Genomic DNA, 19,759 nt, shown 5'->3' with positions numbered 1-19,759 from the left:
CGCGTTCCTTTGGACTAGCTGAGTCTTCTGTGGGGGAGGGTCCCTGGAAAGACTGTCCCCCCAGCCATCACCTTGGTAGAAGGAACAGCTTCCACGGTTCCATGTGCTGCCTGTTGAGGGCGCTCTGGTGCAGCTGCAGGGTCCTTGGGTGCAGTTGCGTCCTCCCTGGCTTTATCAGCTGAAGGCTGAGGGTACAGGGGATTTAGAGGATGCAGATTTAGCATTATCAAAAAAAGGGAGTAATTGCAGGATCCGGTGCAAAGCGGTGTTTCTGGAGCCCAAGACAGGAGCTGTCGCAAAGCTATTCTGTATTCAATCAATCAGGTATTTATTATGCTCCACCAAGCAGGGGTCGATCCATCAGAGGTGATAATAACAGCCTTTACATTCACACAACGATTTACATCTTAGCGCTTTCACACCCATTATCCTCGGCAACAGCAATGAGAGATGGTGTCATTATCTCCATGGCGCAGACGAAGAAACTGAAGCTGAGAGGTTAAATAATCTGTTTCAGGATGTGGCCGAGAGAGGACCGAGCCAGCCTTGCTGGCTCCAGTGCACGGCCCTCTACGAACCTGGGGTGCTCACAAACTAAGGGGGTGGGGATGGAGCAACACACAGTGAAAGAATTCGAGGACGATGCAAGGCTGGGTGTAATTAAGTCCTAAATTTCGTAGTCCAGACAGCAAGCGCTGTAGGAATTTGGAGGAAGGAGCGCTTGCTCAGAGAGTCCAGGATTTCAAGCCGGTCAGGGAAGGAGATAGAATCGCGGATGACCCAAGGGGAGAGGGAGGTGGAGGTGGCCGCCAGGACAAAGGCACAAAAAGAGGGCAAATGAATGTACATGTATTGAAACCTACTGTATGCCAGACAGTGAGCTAAACTTATCTATATGTCTATTTCATGCTAATGTGCACACACACACACAGTAGGGATGGGAGATCTGGGATGAGTTTTCTATACTTTTATCCATACTCAGCGAGACCCACACACACCCCACAAGCTCCAGCTCCCATGAAGGAAATCTACCTGATAAGAATCTGGCTAGAGAACAGGACTAACAACAGCTTTCATGGCTTGAATGGCTGGGAGCTCATCAGGCAACCTCGATGTTCTAAACACTTCTATTTGAATGCCTTTAGGTCCTCCTAGTCACCAACATGCCACTTTCCTTCTAAACACAAACTAGCTGTGAGATTTATGGCACGCCTATTCGGGGGGCAAGCCGGTTTTCTGGGCATCATCCTAGATAGTCTGTGATCATGTTCGGTGTTGATTTTCTACAATCCCGAGATTTTTCAAATACTGGATGATGCCTCAGTGTTGCAGATACACAGCATCGCCAACTCTGATGGGACTGACTGGGTGAGTGACCTGTGGACCTGGCCCCCAAGGAGTCTGGGTCTCGGTGAAAATGTCAGCGGATCACCCACACACACCCAGGGCTCTGCCTAGCCACCCAGGCTTGGAGCCAGCCTCCCCGTAGCTCACTCTCCACCCCTCCACCCAGTCCCCATTCATCCTTTCATTCATTCAGCTGAGAAACGTGCCTGGATTCCTGATGCGAGCCCGCAGTGCTGAGTGCCTGGGAAAACAGACCAGGCAGCTTGTCCTCAGCTCCCGGCCAATGTCACTCACTATTAATGGGTCCAGGCTGGTGGTCTCTGAAAAGGGTGTGTGTGCCCAACAGTCCAGCGGGCTTTGGGAAACACATTGAATTTTTTTATGTGGCTATCTTATCTTTCTTAATTTGCACTTTAGTGGGTATTATCATGTAGGTAACAAATAAATTGGGAAGGTTTGCTCAAAACGGTTTGATTGCTTGAGGTATAAAGTTAAAGACATTTGAAGATTATTGGTCTTGGGACTTCCCTGGTGGTCTAGTAGCTGAGACTCCAGGCTCCCCCTCCCAATGCAGGGGGCCTGGGTTCAACCCCTGGTCAGGGAAATAGATCCTGAATGTATGCCACAACTAAAAGTCTACATGCTGCAAACAAGACCTGGTGCAGTCAAATAAATAAATACTGGAAGGAAAAAAAGGGTACTAGGCTTCCCCTGTAGCTCAGTGGTAAAGAATCCACCTCTACCTGCAATTCAGGAGATGCAGGAGACAGGGGTTAGATTCCTGGATGGGGAAGAAACCTTGGAGGAGGAAATGACAACCCACTCCAGTATTCTTGCCTGGAAAATCCCATGGACAGAGGAGCCTGGTGGGCTGCAGACCATGGGGTCACAAAGAGACACAAGCGGGCACACACACACACTGATCTGTATCCATTGTTCTTTTGCTGATCTGTATTTTCTAATGTTTTTGAAAGGAACATTAAGTGATTTTATTGTAAAAGCGATGGGGAAAAGAAACATTTATTTTTTATATAGGGAACCACAGGCCAGAATCAGGAAGATCCAAGACACGAGTGATGACACCTTTCCACCTTTGCGACAGCGCTGAGAGGAAATGCGCCTCTTAGGAATTCCCTGGTGGCCCAGTGACTGGGACTCGGCATTTTCACTTCTGGGACCTGGGTTCAATCCCTGGTCAGGGGGAAGCCAAAGTATTTTAAAATAATATAAATAAAATTAAATTTAAAAAATAAAAAACTTTAAAAAAAGAAAAGAGGGGCTTCCCTGGTGGCTCAGTGGTAAAGAATCTACTTGCCGATGCAGGAGACACAGGTTCGATCCCTTATCAGGGAAGTTCCCACATGTCAAAGAGCAACTAAGCCAGTGTGCTGCAACTGCTGAGCCTGTGCTCTGGAGCCTGGGAGCCGCAGCTACTGAAGCCTGCAAGCCCTAGAGCCCGAGCTTCGCAACAGAAGCCACTGCAACACGAAACTCGCAATCACAGCGAGGCAGTAGCCCCTGCTGGCCGCAACTAGAAAAAAGCCCTCAGAGCAATGAAGACCCGGCACAACCAAAAATAAACAAGCAAAACTTACAAAGAAAAAAGAAAATGGGTCCATTTCTGCTCTGAGCCCCAGGTGGGCTGTTGTAACAAATATCTGGCCACTTATAAAATCAAAAATATTAATATTGACCATCTAATCCAACTGCCTCTTTTTGGAGAAGGGTAAACAGAGCCCCAGAGAAAGAAAGGGCCTTGCTCAAGATCCCATAAAAGGAGTCTGGTGGGCTACAGTCCGCGGGGTCACAAAGAGTCAGACATGACTAAGCACTCAAAGCTCAAGATCCCAAAGGTGAGTGCGGAGCTGGAGCTGGAACCCAGGCCTCTTCCTCCCAAGGCACAGGGCTCTTGTTCATTCATTGCCCACCAGCTCCCAGCACACCCGGTCTGTGTGGGGTGGGGACATGCTTGGCCCTCCACCTTCTCTACACCCATCTCCCCTCCTCTTTCCAGGTGGGAATTTAGAAGCAGAGGAGGAACCTTTTTGGATGTAAGTCTATTAGAGGAAGAAAAGAAATAAAAGGGATTCGGTCATAACTGGTGAATAAGCAAAAGCTCAATGTAGGAGTCGGGGTTGCTATGGGTTAAAGAAATGAGAAGACAAACCCTCATGCTGGTGGGCAATGAAAAGCCCCTTCAGGAACTGGGGACAGGCAGCAATAAAGAGGGTGTCAGTGGCAATGACATATTTACACTACCATGTGTAAAATAGATAATTAGTAGGAAGCTGCTGAATAGCACAGGGAGCCCAGCCTGGTGCTCGGTGACGACATAGAGGGGTGGGACGGGGTGGGGGAGAACAGAAGAGACACTCAAGAGAGAGAGGAGATATAAATAATTACGACTGATTAGAGTGTGCCGCAGAAACCAATGTAACATTTAAAGCAATTATCCTCCAATTAGGGGGAAAAAAAAAAAAGGTGTATCATGAGAGAGGGACACCCAGAGTTCAGGACAAATGGAGTGCCTTGCAACGAATTTACCTGCAGGAATAGACAGAAAACCACCAAAATCCTGTTTCTTTTCTTATTTTGGTCACACAACTTGTGTAGCATGTGAGATCTTAATCGCCCAACTAGAGATCAAACCCATGCCCTTGCAATGGAATCACAGTGTCCTAACCACTGGACCACCAGGGAAGTCCCCTTGCCAAGATCATTGAAACGTCTGATGAGAGGATGAGCTTGGAAATCAGATGGGTTGGGGTCTCAGTTCTGCCACTTCAAGTTATTTCGCCTCTTCAAGCCTCAGTCTTCTCAATTGTAAAATGGGGGCAATAACATTTACCCCATAGGATGGATGCTTACAAAGCCATCAAGACAGTGCCTGGCACAGAGGAGTGTGCTAAATATAATAATAATAATATGATTACTGTTAAATACAAATGGAGACCATCCCAATAAGATGCCACCAGAATTTGTCAACCTTTCCAAAGCAGGACCAGCATGTGGAGTTTATGGTTTCCCAGAACATGTTTTAGAGTCAAAACACCTGAGTTTAAGTCCTGGCTTTTTTATAAGCTGGATTATCTTAAGTAAGTTGTTAACCTCTATAAACATACGTTCCTCTCAAAGAGCAGATAATATTAACCCTAGATTATAGGATTGTATTGGGCTTCCCTGGTGGCTCAGATGGTCAAGAATATGCCTGCAATGCAGGAGACCCAGGTTCGATCCCTAGGTCAGGAAGATCCCCTGGATAAAGGGAATGGCAACCCACTCCAGTATTCTTGCCTGGGAAATCCCATGGACAGAGAAGCCTGGTGGGCTATAAAGTCCATAGGGTGGCAAGGAGTCAGACACGACTGAGCAACTAATGCTTTACGGGACTGTGTAAGAATATAAAACTTTTGTTACCAGCAAGGACAACATTCATACATGTGGCTGATGAGAAGGATGGGGGGATATACGCCTCTAGCAGAAAACCTAGTTCCTCTTGCCTTCTCCACTAAAAGCACTAAAATTACAGGCTTTCTCATAGGTCATAAGACAAAACTCAATTAGCTTTTAGCTTCCGCTAAAGCTTCATACGTAATCCTCCAAACAGATAAGCAACTAATTATATTGCCCTTGGAAGCATGATTACAAACAAATAGATTAAATAGATTAAAGCTAAACACAGTGGTATTTTATCTTTATAAAGAGTGCTGTGGCTGAAATAAAAGGTAATTAAACATTTCTTTACTCAATACAAGATGTTCAGATGCATACCATCCTCACAAGAAAGTGTTAGCTGAGTTTGGTTCACAAAGTGAATACAAACCATGTAAAATTTAGACACATTCAGGGAAATCTTATTTACTGACAGTCTCTATTGCACAATTAAAAACAACAATCACAACAAATCGGTTGTTCCCCCCATTTGGCAGGTGAGAAGACTGAGGCTCTCAAAGGTGAAACATGCCCAAAGTCACACAATTACAAAGTGCAAAGATCAAATATAAACGTAACTCAGAAATAAATCAATTACTCGTCTACATTTCTCTTGGCATTAACTGACACACAGCTACAAAGAAAGCACACAAATGTTAAGATTTCTCAAAAAAGTGTTAACCTAGAACACAGTTGTACAAGGGTTGTGAGGATTACCAAAAGCAACAAAGTGTTGTCCCCTTTATGAGAATATACACTAGTCGCTCAGTTGTGTCTGACTTTTTGCAATTCCATGAGCTGTAGCCCACCAGGCTCCTCTGTTCATAGAATTCTCTAGGCAAGGATGCTGGAGTGGGTAGCCATTCTCTTCTCCAGGGGATCTTCCCAAGGGGATCAACCCAAGGCTCGAACCTGGGTCTCCCGCATTGCAGGCAGATTTTTTACCATCTGAGCCACCAAGGAAACAAGACCCTTTATGAGAATAATTACATATATTTTGAGCTTTTATTTATTTTAATCTCATTTAAATACCAGAAACCACCTGTAAGTTTGGACTGTGTGGTAATTCCAATTTTTAGGATTCTTTGAATTGCAGAGCAGAATGAATAGCACTGAGTAAAGATTTTTCATTAAACAGTGGCATCACTTGTTAAAAGTAATGGGTAGCAATCTCTGGCTTTCGGCTTCTTTTACTGCTAAATGCCCACCGACATTCATCAATTTTTCTGTTTCATTATGGATGGAACTTTGTTTTGCCACACCATACAGCCTATAGGACCTTACTTCCCTGACCAGGGCTCAAACCTACGTCCCCTGCCTTGGGAGCATGGAGCCTTTAACCACTGGCCCACCAAGGAAGTCCTGGATGGAACATTGTTACAAAAAAGAAATAAAAACTTTAGCCTCCAGCATCAGCTACTTTTTAAACTAATGCTAACTCATAAACAAGGATAATAACCAATCACCCCTCCCCAGCACTCAATTGCTACCAAGTGTTTTTCATTAAACTTAAGTGAAACACCCAGGATGCAATTTTAAGATAATATTATTAATCACATACCTTGATTAGCCTGGGGGAGTAGAATAAGAGAACTGGCTGAATTTTAAAAAACGATTTTCTTATTTCTGAAAAATAAATTTAAAATTTAAAATAAATAATAGCAAGGGATGGGACTTGGAGGGTTGAGTAGGGAGCTCAGAGGTGACACATGAGAGATTGGTATACCAAGGATCAGCAGTGAGGACTGGGCTAACCACAAGTAGATTTGATAAGGTTTCCCCAAGGGCCAAACAGTTTCCCATGCAAGAAAGGTAAGGAATGGAACACATGCTCAATGTCCCAGGGGCTCATCTTTCCTTACCTCATCCTAAAAACCCATTTACCCAGAATTTGAGATAAGGAGTAACAGTCCATCCGCCAGACATTTGCTGAATGCGCAAGTTGCCGCATTTAATGAAGTTCATGAAAAACCTCAGCAGGAGAGCATTTCATTAACATCTGTCACAACTTATCAGCTCAGCCTATGCAAACATTACGGATTGCAATTTTGTATTAGGAAGGAAAGGCAAAGGTCCCTTTTCTCCCGGCGTTTCCCTTCCTTCTGTGACGTACTGACACTGCCACCATGTGGCCATAGAGAACATAGCATGCTGAACAAAGAAGACACAACTGTCTCTCCGCCCAGAATGAAACTGAGTAGAATGAGAAGCTTAAAGGCAACTACCAAATTAAACAAAGGATGTAACCAAGCAGTCCTCAGTTTGAGACCTTTGCTGATATGGTGACTGTTTGGAACTCAAAAGATATATTCTCTTCAAAAGAGCCTATAAGTGGTGATGAGTCTTCATTGCTTGTCTACCAACAGGTTGCACCACTGCAGACTTAGCACATAGCACCATCCCAACCGTGCCTCCCAGACACTGGCAACTAGTCTTTTTCCAGAACATGCATGGGGTTCCAGCTTTGGATGGCATCTGGCTTTGCTCTGGAGCAAAACTTGTTCCCAGCCCTCCCACCTGGAGTGGAACAATTAACTACCAGAAATTTGTCAGGCCATGGGCTTCCCTGGTGGCTCAGACGGTAAAGAATCCTCCTGCACTGCGGGAGACCTGGGTTTGATCCCTGGGTTGGGAAGATTCCCTGGAGGAAGGCATGACAACCCACTCCAGTATTCTTGCCTGGAGAATCCTCATGTACAGAGGAGCCTGGCAGGCTCTAGTCCATGGGGTCGCAAAGAGTAGGACATGACTGAGTGACTCAGCACAGTGATTTGTCAGGCAGGTCCTGAAGTGGCTTCTATGCCTGAGCATTCCAGGCTCCCAGGGAAGTGGGGGAGCCTCCTAAACACTCCCCAACTCTCATTTGTGAAGAATAGGCACTCCTGAGACACTCCACTGTCGTCTATCAGACTTTCTTGAGCACCTTCTAAGCACCTGGCCCTGTGCTGGGTGCTGGAAATTCAGATAACCATAGAACATGATTTCTGCCCTTCAGGTAGTCACAGCCCAGTGGGAGAAATAGACACTTAAGTCCAAGCTTACAGTGTAGAGTGCTAAGTGCCTAACGGCAGACAATAATAGTATTACCAAGTGAAGGCTATGTCCTGGGCTCCTTCTTTGACAAACTTTTATTATACTTGTTCTGTGCTGGGTGCTATTTTAACTGTGCCAGGTTGATATTTTAAAGATATCAACCCATTAATCATCCTATAAGATGGTTACTCTTACTATCCCGGTTTTACAGATGAGAACCTGAGAGGTTGAGTTGCAGATGTGGGATTTTGCAGACCCAGGCAGTCTGCAGTGATGAGAAGATGAGAAAAGACAAATCCCTCCATTAAAAAAAAACCCAAACAAACAAAAGTAGAGCTACCATATGCTCCTGCAATCCCACTCCTGGGCATGTATCCAGAAAAAAAGCATAATTCAAAAATATACATGCACCCCAATGTTCATACAGCACTATTTACAATGACCAAGACATGGAAGCAACCTGAATGTCCGCGGAACAATGAATGGATAAACAAGCAGCGATACATATATATAAAATGGAATATTAATCATAAAGAATGAAATAGTGCCATTTGCAGCAACATAGATTATCATACTAAGTGAGAAAGACAAATTATATGATATCACTAATATGTGGAATCTAATAAAAAAGGATACAAAATGAATTTATTTACAAAACAGACTCACAGACACAGAAAACAAACTTACGGTTACCAAAGGGGAAAGGCTGTGGCGGGGGCGGGAGGATAAATCAGGGGGCTGGGATTAACATATACACACTATACTATATAGCACAGGGGACTCTACTCAATATTCTGTAATAACCTACATGGGGAAAAGAATCCAAAATATGTGTAAGTGAATCACTGTGCTGTTCACCTGAAACTATCACAACATTGTTAATCAATTTTAAAATTAAAGTTTTTTTAAAAAGAAAACAGGAATCCTAGCAACCCCATCTCATAGGTCTGTTGTGCCTGTTTGACGGATAGGTCCCCAGGGCTCACTTCTTCTCTCCTTGATGTACCTCACAATGCCACACAAACAGAGGAGACTCATCTAACTCAGACCAGGGAGGGCTTCCCCCAGGGGATAACTCCTGTATGAAGTGTGAGCTGGAGACGGGTATTCTGGGCAGAAGGAAGAGCAGGGACCAAGACACAGAGGCATGAAGGGACCTGATAGATTTGGAAATTATGTGTGACTCACGAGGACTGGAGGAGATTCAAGGTTGAATGACAGGAGCTGAAGCCAGAGAGTTGGGTGGGAGTGGGGCTGAGTCCCATGGGGGATCAGAGAATTAAAGAATGAGGGAATCATCAGACGTGGAGATGGCTTGGTGGGAGGCTGGATCATTGGGTGGACTAATTAGAGGGTGATCACAATAACCAAGGTGATAAATCTCAACTAAGGTACTAGCCCCTGGGATATAGGAGAAAGATGCATTTGAGGCATATTCATTTGAAAAGACAGTCCATGGCGTCACAAGAGGGTTGGACACGACTTAGCAACTAAGCAACAACAACATTTGAATGCATGTTCAAGTTCATTAGCACAGACCTCCCAACCGGTAGGGTAGAGGTTGAACCCTGTAGATGGCAAACATGACCCTGTTTCACCTGGAACGGGCCTCTCTCTCAGAAGGGGCTTCCCTTAGGAAGACAGCCCTGGGAAGGCTGCCTGCTCACCATCCCCCCCCACACGTGCTGTGTTCTCCCTTCCTCTATGTCTTTGCTTTTTGTTTGTTTATCTTTCAGCTGTGCCGTGTGGCAGGTGGGATCTTAGTTCCCTGACCAGGTATCAAATCCGTACCCCCTCCATTGGTAGCATGGACTCTTAACCACTGGACCACCGTGGAAGTCCCTATGCCTTTGGAAAGTCATTCCCTGTGTCTTCTCTGTCCTCTTGGCAAACTCTTTTTGTTATAACTGGAGTACAATTGCTCTACAATGTTGTGTCAGTCACTGCTGTACAATGAAGTGAATCAGCTATAGGTATTCATATATTCCGTCCCTCTTGAACTTCCCTCCCACCCCACCCCCATCCCACCCCTCTAGGTCTTCAGAGCGCTGACCTGAGCTCCCTGTGCTATACACAGGTACCACATTACCTAGCAATCCCAGTACTGGGCATATGCCCTGAGAAAAGACACATGTACCCCAGTGTTCATTGCAGCACCATTTAAAATAGCCAGGACATGGAAGCAACCTGAATGTCAATCAACAGATGAATGGATAAAGGAGATGTGGTACATATATATGATGGAGTATTACTCAGCCATTACAAAAATTGGGTCATTTGTAAAGATGTAGATGGACCTCGAGTCTGTCATACAGAGTGAAGTCAGAAAGAGAAAAACAAATATCGTATATTAATGCATATATGTGGAATCTAAAAAAATGGTACAGATGAACCTGTCTGCAGGGCAGAAACAGAGATGTGGATGTAGAGAGTGGACATGCGGACACAGGGGAGAAGGGGAAAGAGGGATGAATTGGGAGACTAGGATTGAATATATACACTGCCACGTGAAAAATAGACAGCTAGTGGCAACCTCACTCATTATTCAAAACCCATCTCAGATGTCACCTCAATAACTTAACAAGCATTGACCATTGATTCAGTCGCCATACTCTTGGTATGAAAAGCTTGGATGATGCCCAAGAAGAGCTGGCGTGGTTTCCCTGCATGGCCAGTGGCCACGGATCACCCCCCTCCTCCTCCCACTGACTAGCGCCATCACACACCCATTTTCTACCTCTGCTTCTCAAACTCCAAGCATGTATACAAATCACCTGAGAATCTTACTAAAAAGACAGATCCAGATTCAGTAGATCTGGGGTAGGGACCAAAATTCTGTATTGCTTACAAGATCCCAGGAGATGCTGCTGGTCTGCAGAACTGCATTTGAATAGTAAGGCTTATACATTGTCCCAGTGTAGTCTAATGAAAAAGTAATAAAGGCCATTATTTGTTTTTCTATGCTGAATACTTAAGGTAAAATTTACACACAAGGAAACACACAGAATCTAAACGTACAATTCAGTGAATTTCTGGCAAACGTATACACCCCTGTGACCTACACCTCAATCAAGAACATTTCACATTTCCAGAAAGGCCCCCCATTCCCCTTTCCATTTAACCCTCCAAATAAAGTTGATTCTACAGGGACCAAAGTGATACGGTCCAAGAAAATAGCTTTCCGAGGCAGGAGACTTGATCACAGGATAAGTCTAAAGGGAAACAGGAAGAACTGCATTTCTTTGAGGCAATCCTACATAAAGAATATAAATGACTGATCTAACTCATAATCATTGGCGCTATCAACCTTAGAATAGTCTCTTTGGTCCTTTTTCAATAAATGACTCCATCTGCCTGGCCCTGTGCTTTGCACAGAATAACAAGGTGAACATATTAGCTCTGTGTGCAGAGAGCTGGCTCCCATCAAGGAGGAGAAACAGACAAGAAACCTAGCAGATGCTTCCCAGAAGAGTGAATTTGGGGCTGCAGGGCATTCCTGGCCAAGGCAGGGGAGGATGAGTCATTCATAAATCTCCCATGTTACACATCTCATACTCTGCAAAACATTTCTTATGGATCTCATTTTTGCAACAGCCCCGGGCCAAGGCAGGTACCAGTGTTTCCCATTAAGAGCTGTGAAAACTGAGACTGGGAGGGGCTGTCTCAAGGCCACAAGTGGGCCTTGCAAGTGGGGCCTTCAGCTCCCTGGAAGCTCTCCTGCACATGGAGGCCAGTTGGATGGCAGGAGTAACAGGTGTGCCTGCTTCCCCATCCCCACCCCAAAACCCCATGCCCGTGCGTGAACATCACCCCTGGCAGACAGGCTGGGCCACCTGTGCCCCTCCTGGGAAGTGGAATCCAGGGCACTGTGCCCTGGATGAGGGTCTCCAGCCCCTACCAGCCCCCAGAGAAGGGCTGTGCTAACAGTGCCCACCCTCACTTGTGTTTTAGCATCTGGCTTCCGGCTCCTGCACCATGAAAATCCTGTTTTGTGACCTCCTGCTGCTCAGCCTCTTCTCCAGCGTGTCCAGCAGCTGTCAGAAGGACTGTCTGGTCTGCAGAGAGAAGCTCCGCCCCACTCTTGACAGCTTCAACCTCGAGGTAGGTCCAGGAGTTTGGACCCTGTCTTCCCCGCCCCGCCCAGGTCACATGACTCTCCCAGTGTGAGATGGTCCCTAAGAAACAGATGGGGACTCGAGCAGCTTCTGAAAGCAAACCCTGTCATCGTCCCATGTTTCCACATTTGAGTAAAGACCCACCCAGGCTGCTGTTTTTTTCCTATTATTAAAAGCATGCACACTCATTCTGGAGAATTTGGCAAATTCCAAGAAGTATGAAAAGAAAAAATTAAAGTCACCTTTAATCTCACTGGTCAGAGAAAAAAATCTTGCTGTATTATACCAAGATAAGTTTCCCGTTATTAACATTATTTTAATTTAAGTATACTTGGCTTAACCAATCCCTCCTGCTGAGCACGTAAGTTGTCCTCCAGTTTTGATATTATAGACAATTCTACAGTGAACACCTACGTGCTGTCTTGTATTTATTTGAGCACTAAATTTCACTAAGTCAGCTGCTTTCTACACTGCTTTCATTACTGTTTAAATAGTTATTCCTCTCCTACTAAATCCAATATAACTCGATTACTTTTTCTTTGTAGTCAAGAGAACTCCTCTCAAAAGATGTCATGTTTGGAACTCCTCAACCTTAAGAGCCACCTTTTCCCTCCTGTCCCTTGAGGCAAGTGTACAAATATAGAAACCAAGTACTCACACTGGGCTGACACACAAACGTGAACAGACACAGCCCCCTGACCCACCAAAACACCACACTCCTCCCATGCCACCTCAGTGGCTTTCGAGCCTGTTTTCTGAACAGTAATAACCATGAAATCGTGAAGAAGCATCCCGAGAACCCATTCAAAACCCATCCATTCTCCTCCTCCAGTTATTGTGGGTCTCTGAGCACCTACTATGCACCAAGCACCTACTATGCACCAAGCACTGGGCTAGACCAAGGGCCCCAAGGCGAGCAGACAGATAATGGGAGAGAAGAACCCACCATCCTTTCCTGAGAGTAATTACTGAGCAATGGGGAAGCAAGAGCAGTGGACCCCAACCTAGTCTAGAGGGGTGGAGGGGGCTTTGGGAGGAACTGAAGCCTCTAAGGAGACCTAAAGATGGTCAAAGAGGCAGGGAGTGAGCCCAGGTGCCCAGGTAATGAGGGAGGCACAGAGTGGGGGAGGAGCGCACATGCGCAAATGCCTTTTGGGGGGAGGGGAGTGGCATGTAAGGAACGGAGGCAAGCTGGATTTGGCTAGAACACAGAAGACCCACATGCCTTTTCTGTGCAGGCCAGAGAGGCTTAAAATTTGACCCAAAACAAAATACTTTCCCATGGTCTCAGTCAACAGAGCAGACCGCTAGTTCACAGGTAAACCAGTGAAGGAGCTGATTAAGGAATAATCTCATCATTGTCACACTCTTGACAAAGACTGAAAGTTGTGCACAATTCCTGAATCACAAGCTTTAACTGCAACCCTATATCTCCCACTCCAAAAAGCATGAAGACATGTGTACACCCATGTTTATGGCAGCATTACTCACGATAGTCAAAAGGTAGAAAAGACTCAAGTGACCGGCGAGAGACGGATGGATAACAAAACATGGTCGATGCGGACAATGGAATATTAAGAGCTTTTAAAAAGGAAGGGAATTGTGATACAGGCTACATCATGGATGAGCCCTGAAGATGTATGCTGTCACAAAACGACAAATACTGTAGGATTGCATTTACCTGCGTTCAAGACCATTCAAGATTCAGAGACAGAAAGTAGAATGGGGCTGCCAAGAGCTGGGGAAACAGGGAGAGGGGAGTTAGGGTTTAATAAATGCCAAGTTTCAGTTTGGGAGAATGAAAAATTTCTAGAGATGGGGGCAAGGGTTGATGGTAACCCAACAAAGTGAATGTACTTAATGCCGCTGAGCTGTACTCTTAAAAATGGTTCCAGTGTAAATTTGATGGTATTTGGATTTTACAATAGAAAAAAAAAAGTATTTGGAGCTCAACTGTAAGGATAACACTGAGTCTGCACTAGTTTTTGTTTTTTTTTTTCCCCCACAAATTTAGGTAACTTGTTGAGAGCAAACATCATGCCTGACTGTGAAGCACTGTGATGTTCCGGCTCCCGGGACACCTTGACCTTGGGTGCCAGTTGTGAGATGACAGAGGCCACCAGGGCAGGTTCCCTCCAGCCTCCTTATTGTCACCTCAGGATCTGTGCTTCTGCTCCTTCTTCTTCCCCCTTCCTGTGTACCACTGATTTTCCTGCTGGAAATTCTTTTTTCCCATCTCCCACTTGCTCTTTCCTTCCCTTTGTTGTCCTGTTTTTGGAAGAGTATCCACATCTGCAACCTGGACCCCTTCACGGTTGCCTCGCCGCTTTGCTGTGCTCGAGCTCAGTTGCTCAGTGGTATCGGCCCACATGGACTGTAGCCCGCCAGGCTCCTCTGTTCATGGGATTCTCCAGCCAAGAATACTGGTGTGCGTTGCCATTTCCTTCTCCAGGGGACCTCTGCTACCCCATGACTCGAACCCGTATCTCCTGCACCGCAGGCAGATTCTTTAACACGGCCCCACCTAGGAAGCCCGCCTTAACTCCTTAGCCAATCTCCAAGGTCTCCAGCAGTTCCTAACCACAGAAACCTTCGCCAATGTGCAAGCTTCCCCTCCTCGTCCTCTCTGGTGAACCCCGCTCTCTTCTCCACTCTGACTCTTCCTTTTATGCCTCCTGTTAAAGCCCCATTTCTCTTCCTGCCCGCCTCTGAACACAAGATAGCCAAGATTCCCTGTTCTTACCTCCATGTCCTTTCTCCTTCCCAGCGTCTGCTTTCCCCAGGCAGCAGGTACACTTTTTGCCTCCTCTCTGCTGGGCTCCCATCACTTTCCATGCTTCCCTTTCCTCCCCACAGCTCCAAGAACCTGTCCTGCCATCTTGCTCATACCTCCGACTCCTCCCCCAGCCAATAAACCCTTCAATACTACTCTTAGGAGAGGATGCCTTGCTGATTCCCCACCAGTCCCCAATTGAGCCAGCCGCTAGCCCCTTTGTTCTCTGACAATTACTTGCATCTGCTGGGCTATCTCTTAGGTGCTTCTATGCCAATTAATCTGGGCTTCTTCAGCACACAGTACAGTGTGGCACAGGGCAGTACTCAATACACAGGTCCTGTGGAAACTGGAGGGCTTCCCAGGTGGTGCTAGTGGGAACCCGCCTGCCAATGCAGGAGATGAAAGAGATACAGGTTCAAACCCTGGGTCTGGAATATTCCCTGGAGGAGGAAATGGCAACCCCCTCCAATATTCTTGCCGAGAGAATCCCATGGACAGAGGAGCCTGATGGGCTACAGTCCGTGGGGTCACAAAGAGTGGGACACGATGGAAATGACTTCGCACGCAAGCACAGGGAAACTGTAACATTGCAAGGCCTTTTAGTCTCCTAATGGGTGCAGATGCTGTAGAGGTTTTGCACAGGTGTCTTTCAAAGCCAGGAAGGAATTTGGAGCTAGTTTCTATTTCTCCGTAGCATCTTAAATCTCTGGGGTCCGGAAAACACTGTAAGAAAATGGCCAGTTCCCGCTTCAGAGTGATGGATGACCTCTGCAAGTGCCTGTTGACCCCCAGAGGACCTGGTTGCCTGGGTGTTTCTAGCTTGTATTCACTTTTAACCTATTTTTTTTAAGTTTTATGAAATGCCTAGAAGCGAGACAACCACATCTCACTTCCAAATCTTGCAACCCTTGACTATGTCCCCTCTGTGAAAGATGGGAGAACTCAGATATTTAGGCAAGGGTCACTGTCTGCCCCCACCCCAATCCTTCCACCAAATGATGGGATCCTAATCTATTCCCAGGACCTTCCGGACCCTTGGCTTCATCAGGAATTTCATTTGTTCTCCCTCCAGGGCAATGGTCCAAGCATGCCTGTCTTTTTGTTAGACTATCATTTTGGTCAGTAAATGACTAGTACACAAGCCAAATGATTGGAAAGTCCTGGGCTTTCAGCTAATTGAGAATGATACTTACCCTACCAGCTTACGGAGAAAAAAACTAGATTCACCGAGTTATTTTAGTGACCAAGAAGAAGGTAACTCCCAAGAAAGTTCTGTTTTGTTGTTGTAATAGTTTAGTTACTCAGTCATGTCCAACTCTTTGTGACCTCACAGACTGTAGCCCAACAGGCTCCTCTGTCCATGGGATTTCCCAGGCAAGAAAAACTGGAGTGGGTTGCCATTTCCTTCTCCAGGCAATCTTCCAGACCCAGGGATCAAACCCTATCTCCTGCATTGGCAGGCAGATTCTTTACCCCTGAGCCACCAGGGAAGCCAAGAAAGATCTAGGGAAACTTATTTAAATTCCCTAAAACTCTATTAACAGCAGAAGAGTTACTACTTCTGGTAGTTTCTGTCTTCATTACACAGAAAATCTTAGTAGCTGACTTGCCCTGCTGCTGCTGCTGCTGCGTCGCTTCAGTCGTGTCCGACTCTGTGCGACCCCATAGACGGCAGCCCACCAGGCTCCCCCGTCCCTGGGATTCTCCAGGCAAGAACACTGGAGTGGGTTGCCATTTCCTTCTCCAATGCATGAAAGTGAAAAGTGAAAGGGAAGTTGCTCAGTCGTGTCTGACTCTTCGCGACCCCATGGACTGCAGCCTACCAGGCTCCTCCATCCATGGGATTTTCCAGGCAAGAGTACTGGAGTGGGCTGCCATTGCCTTCTCCCCTGACTTGCCCTAGGAGTTCCTAATACATTTTTCTTTTGTGCTGTGCATCTGCTGGCCCGCTAGCGTTGGCTCCCTGATACACTGGCAGACCTCCCAAAGCAAATAGGTCCCAAATGTCTCTTGGTCAGAAGTAGCTGGATTCCTTAGAGGCAGAAACATGACAATCTGAATGAATTGTTTATTTTTCTTCCATTGGGCTCACTAATCTTTGATCCTAGACATTCAGATGACCCTTTGCTCATTGACTTCCCTCCCCCATGCAAAGCCCAGCTTTGCAGATCAATTTGGCACCAATCTGGGACTTTCCAGATGCTCCTCCATGCTGTGTCTGAATATAGCAATGTCATCAGAGTGGGCTGTGAAAATGTGTCCAGCTCACTTAATGGGCCATTAACCCATCTCTGCAAACAGGCTGGTGAGTCCCTCAGACCAGAGAGTGGAGTCAGTAAGCTCATATGCCCATCTGGTGCTACAAATGTTGCCGTCAATTTGGATTCCTCATTTTTTTTGCCCCAAAACCTTTTCCTAAATCAGAAATCAAGATCCGTGTTTTAGTACCTAATCATCTAACAGTATGTTGAGTCTCGGTAACGGCTATACATCTGGTTTGATCATAGAATTTCATTTCCTCTGATTGACATGCAATATAATTACCATCTGGGCTTAGAAACCCAGGGGCTTGCAGAAGATCTGAGAGACTCTAGGCTTAACAGTTTCCACTTGTTCCTGTAAATGGACAGAGCAGAACAAGGCAACGAGCACTTTGAGGATCCTATCCATGTGAGGACTGAACCAAGTGTGTTCAAAAGTCCTTTTGAGTCCAACAAGTCTACGCTTATGACCGCACAAGTCACGTTGGGACTTGAACCCAGCAAAACCCCAGGATGCAACTTGAACCCACTCCTTTTTTTTTTTTTTTTTTTATGTGACTGCTCCAGGTCTTAGTTGCAGCACTGGAGTTTTCATTCTCACATGCTAGATTTTCACTGTGGCATGTGGGAGTGAGTGTGTGCTCAGTCACTCAATCGAGTCTGACTCTTTTTGGCCCCATGGACTGTAGCCCTCCAGGCTCTTCGGTCATGGGATTCTCTAGGCAAGAATACTGGAGTGGGTTGCCATTTCCTCTTCCAGGGAATCTTCCTGACAGAGGGATCAATAGCCACGTTTCCTGTGCCTCCCTCATTGGCAGGCAGATTCTTTACCAAGGAGCCATCTGGGAAGCCCTTAGTAGCAGGATGAGGGATCTAATTTCCTGACCAGGGATGGAACCCAAGTGTCCTGCATTGGGAGTGCAGAGTCTTAACCACTGAACCACCAGGAAAGCCACTGTCTTTTAATTGAAATTGCACACCTGGTCTCAGGACTTAATGAAGCTTAGATTCTTTATGTCTCCTTGCACAAAGAATTCCGTAAGAGACAAAGTGATAGGTAAGAAGTGGATTTATTTAGAGATACACATTCCATAGACAGAATGCAGTCTGTCTCAAAAGGAGAGAATGGTCCTGGAAGAAATACATTTCACAGACAGAGTGTGGGCCATCTCAGAAGGCAAGAGGCCCCAGAACATGGGGTGGTTAGTTTTTATGGGCTGGGTGATTTCATGGGCTAATGAGTAGGAGAATTATTCCAGTTATTTTGGAAAAGGGGTAGAGATTTTCTGGAATTGGGCCGCCGCCCACTTTTTGACCTTTTACGATCAGCCTCTGAACTTTCATGGCGCCTGTAGGTGTATCATTTATCACAGCACTAATATCACAGCGAGCATATGAAGAGGCTCAAGATTCACTGGAAGTCGAATCTTCCGCCATCTTTTATCTACTCATTAGCCCATGAAATCACCCAGCCCATAAAAACTAACCACCAGTTTATGTCGTATCCTCTAGGGCTATGTCATTTGATTAGAGGTTTTATCCTTCCCGCTTCCCTCCTATTTCACTTCTACTGGCTTTCCCGGTGTTACCCATGCTTTCTGCTTCCTCCTTGACTCTGTGGAGTAGGGTTTCTCAGACTCTGTGGATGTATTAAGCTGGATAATTATTTGTTGGGGTGGGAGGTGGGCTGTCCTATACATTACAGGTTGTTTGCCAGTGTTCTTGTGGAATGGAGCAGGACACTGGGGGTCCTCCTGAGTAAAAGTCCTTTCTGTGTCCCCCAATTCTTGTTTGTAGGAAATAGGTCTCCTTCAGTCTCCTGAACCTGCCCTGAGTTCCAAAGGGAAGTTGCTAATCAGGGAAGGTAGGGGATGCCAAGAGCAGGGAGGAGCAGTCAAACAATAGTGCAGCCGTTCTTGGTTCCCCTCAAGGAATATACATAACAATACCTTTGTGTTCAAAGAGCTGACTCATTAGAAAAGACCCGGATGCTGGAAAAGTTGGAGGCAGGAAAAGAAGGGGATGATGGAGGATGAGATGATTGGATGGCGGCACCGACTGAAAGGACGTGAGTTTGAGAAAACTCCGGGAGGTGGTGAAGGACAGGGAAACCTGGTGTGCTGCGGTCTGTGGGTTGCAGAGTCAGACACGACTTAGTGACTGAATGACGACAACGACCTTTGAATTCCTCTGTGGGACCTACGGCCCCCACCCAGGTGGATGATGGTAACTTCAGGCTGAGCACAAGGTTCCTGGAACATGTTACCACCAGCCATTCAGAACAAAGTCACACACCCTGCAGCCTCCACCCCAAATCTTGCCTATATAAACTTCTCCCCGAAATCCATCAGGGAGTTCGGGGCTTTTGAATAGGAGTCACCTGTTCACCTTGCTTCACAGCACCCCAAGAGGAAATCAGGCAGAGAGGGTGGAAAGCAGACGGCAGACTCACATGCTTACCGGATGGAGAGACGGGGTCCTGAGAAAGGGGATTCTGGAGAGGTGCCCAGGGCTCTACACCTGAACCAGCTGGGGAGTAAGGTGACGTTCAGAGAGAGAGACAGAGCAAAAAGATAGACTTGGGGTGGAAAAAAGTAGGAGTGAAGTACTGATATATATGCTACAATCAGTACTTCATTCAAACCTGTTCCACACATACTGAAAAAGTGTATCAGAAAAGAATTAAAGTCACCTGCTAGTAACAAACACCTGAAGTGACATCTCTAATAAGATGAGATTTAGGAGTTCTCAGGTGGCTCAGTGGTAAAGAATCCACCTGCCAATGTAGGAGACTC

At 46.1% G+C, this 19,759-nt stretch overlaps 1 protein-coding gene across 7 annotated transcripts in view; it reads left to right on the top strand.

Annotated features, from left to right (window-relative positions):
• Positions 1 to 19,759, top strand: part of PNOC (prepronociceptin) — a 32,216-nt gene that overhangs the window by 4,733 nt on the left and 7,724 nt on the right. For 5 of the 7 annotated variants that reach the window (XM_006058901.4, XM_044939718.2, XM_044939717.2 and 2 more), the window contains one exon: positions 11,764 to 11,913. In XM_006058901.4, coding sequence (XP_006058963.4) covers positions 11,788 to 11,913 — 126 coding nt within the window. In that variant the 5' untranslated portion in view covers positions 11,764 to 11,787. Of the gene's footprint in view, positions 1 to 11,763; positions 11,914 to 17,900; positions 18,022 to 18,880; positions 19,033 to 19,759 lie in introns of those variants that run through there. The other 2 variants (XM_044939721.2, XM_044939720.2) reach the window with 2 other exon arrangements.

The sequence above is a fragment of the Bubalus bubalis genome, chromosome 3, assembly GCF_019923935.1.
Source record: "Bubalus bubalis isolate 160015118507 breed Murrah chromosome 3, NDDB_SH_1, whole genome shotgun sequence".
NCBI lineage: Eukaryota > Metazoa > Chordata > Mammalia > Artiodactyla > Bovidae > Bubalus > Bubalus bubalis.
This window is presented reverse-complemented; position numbering and strand designations above follow the sequence as displayed.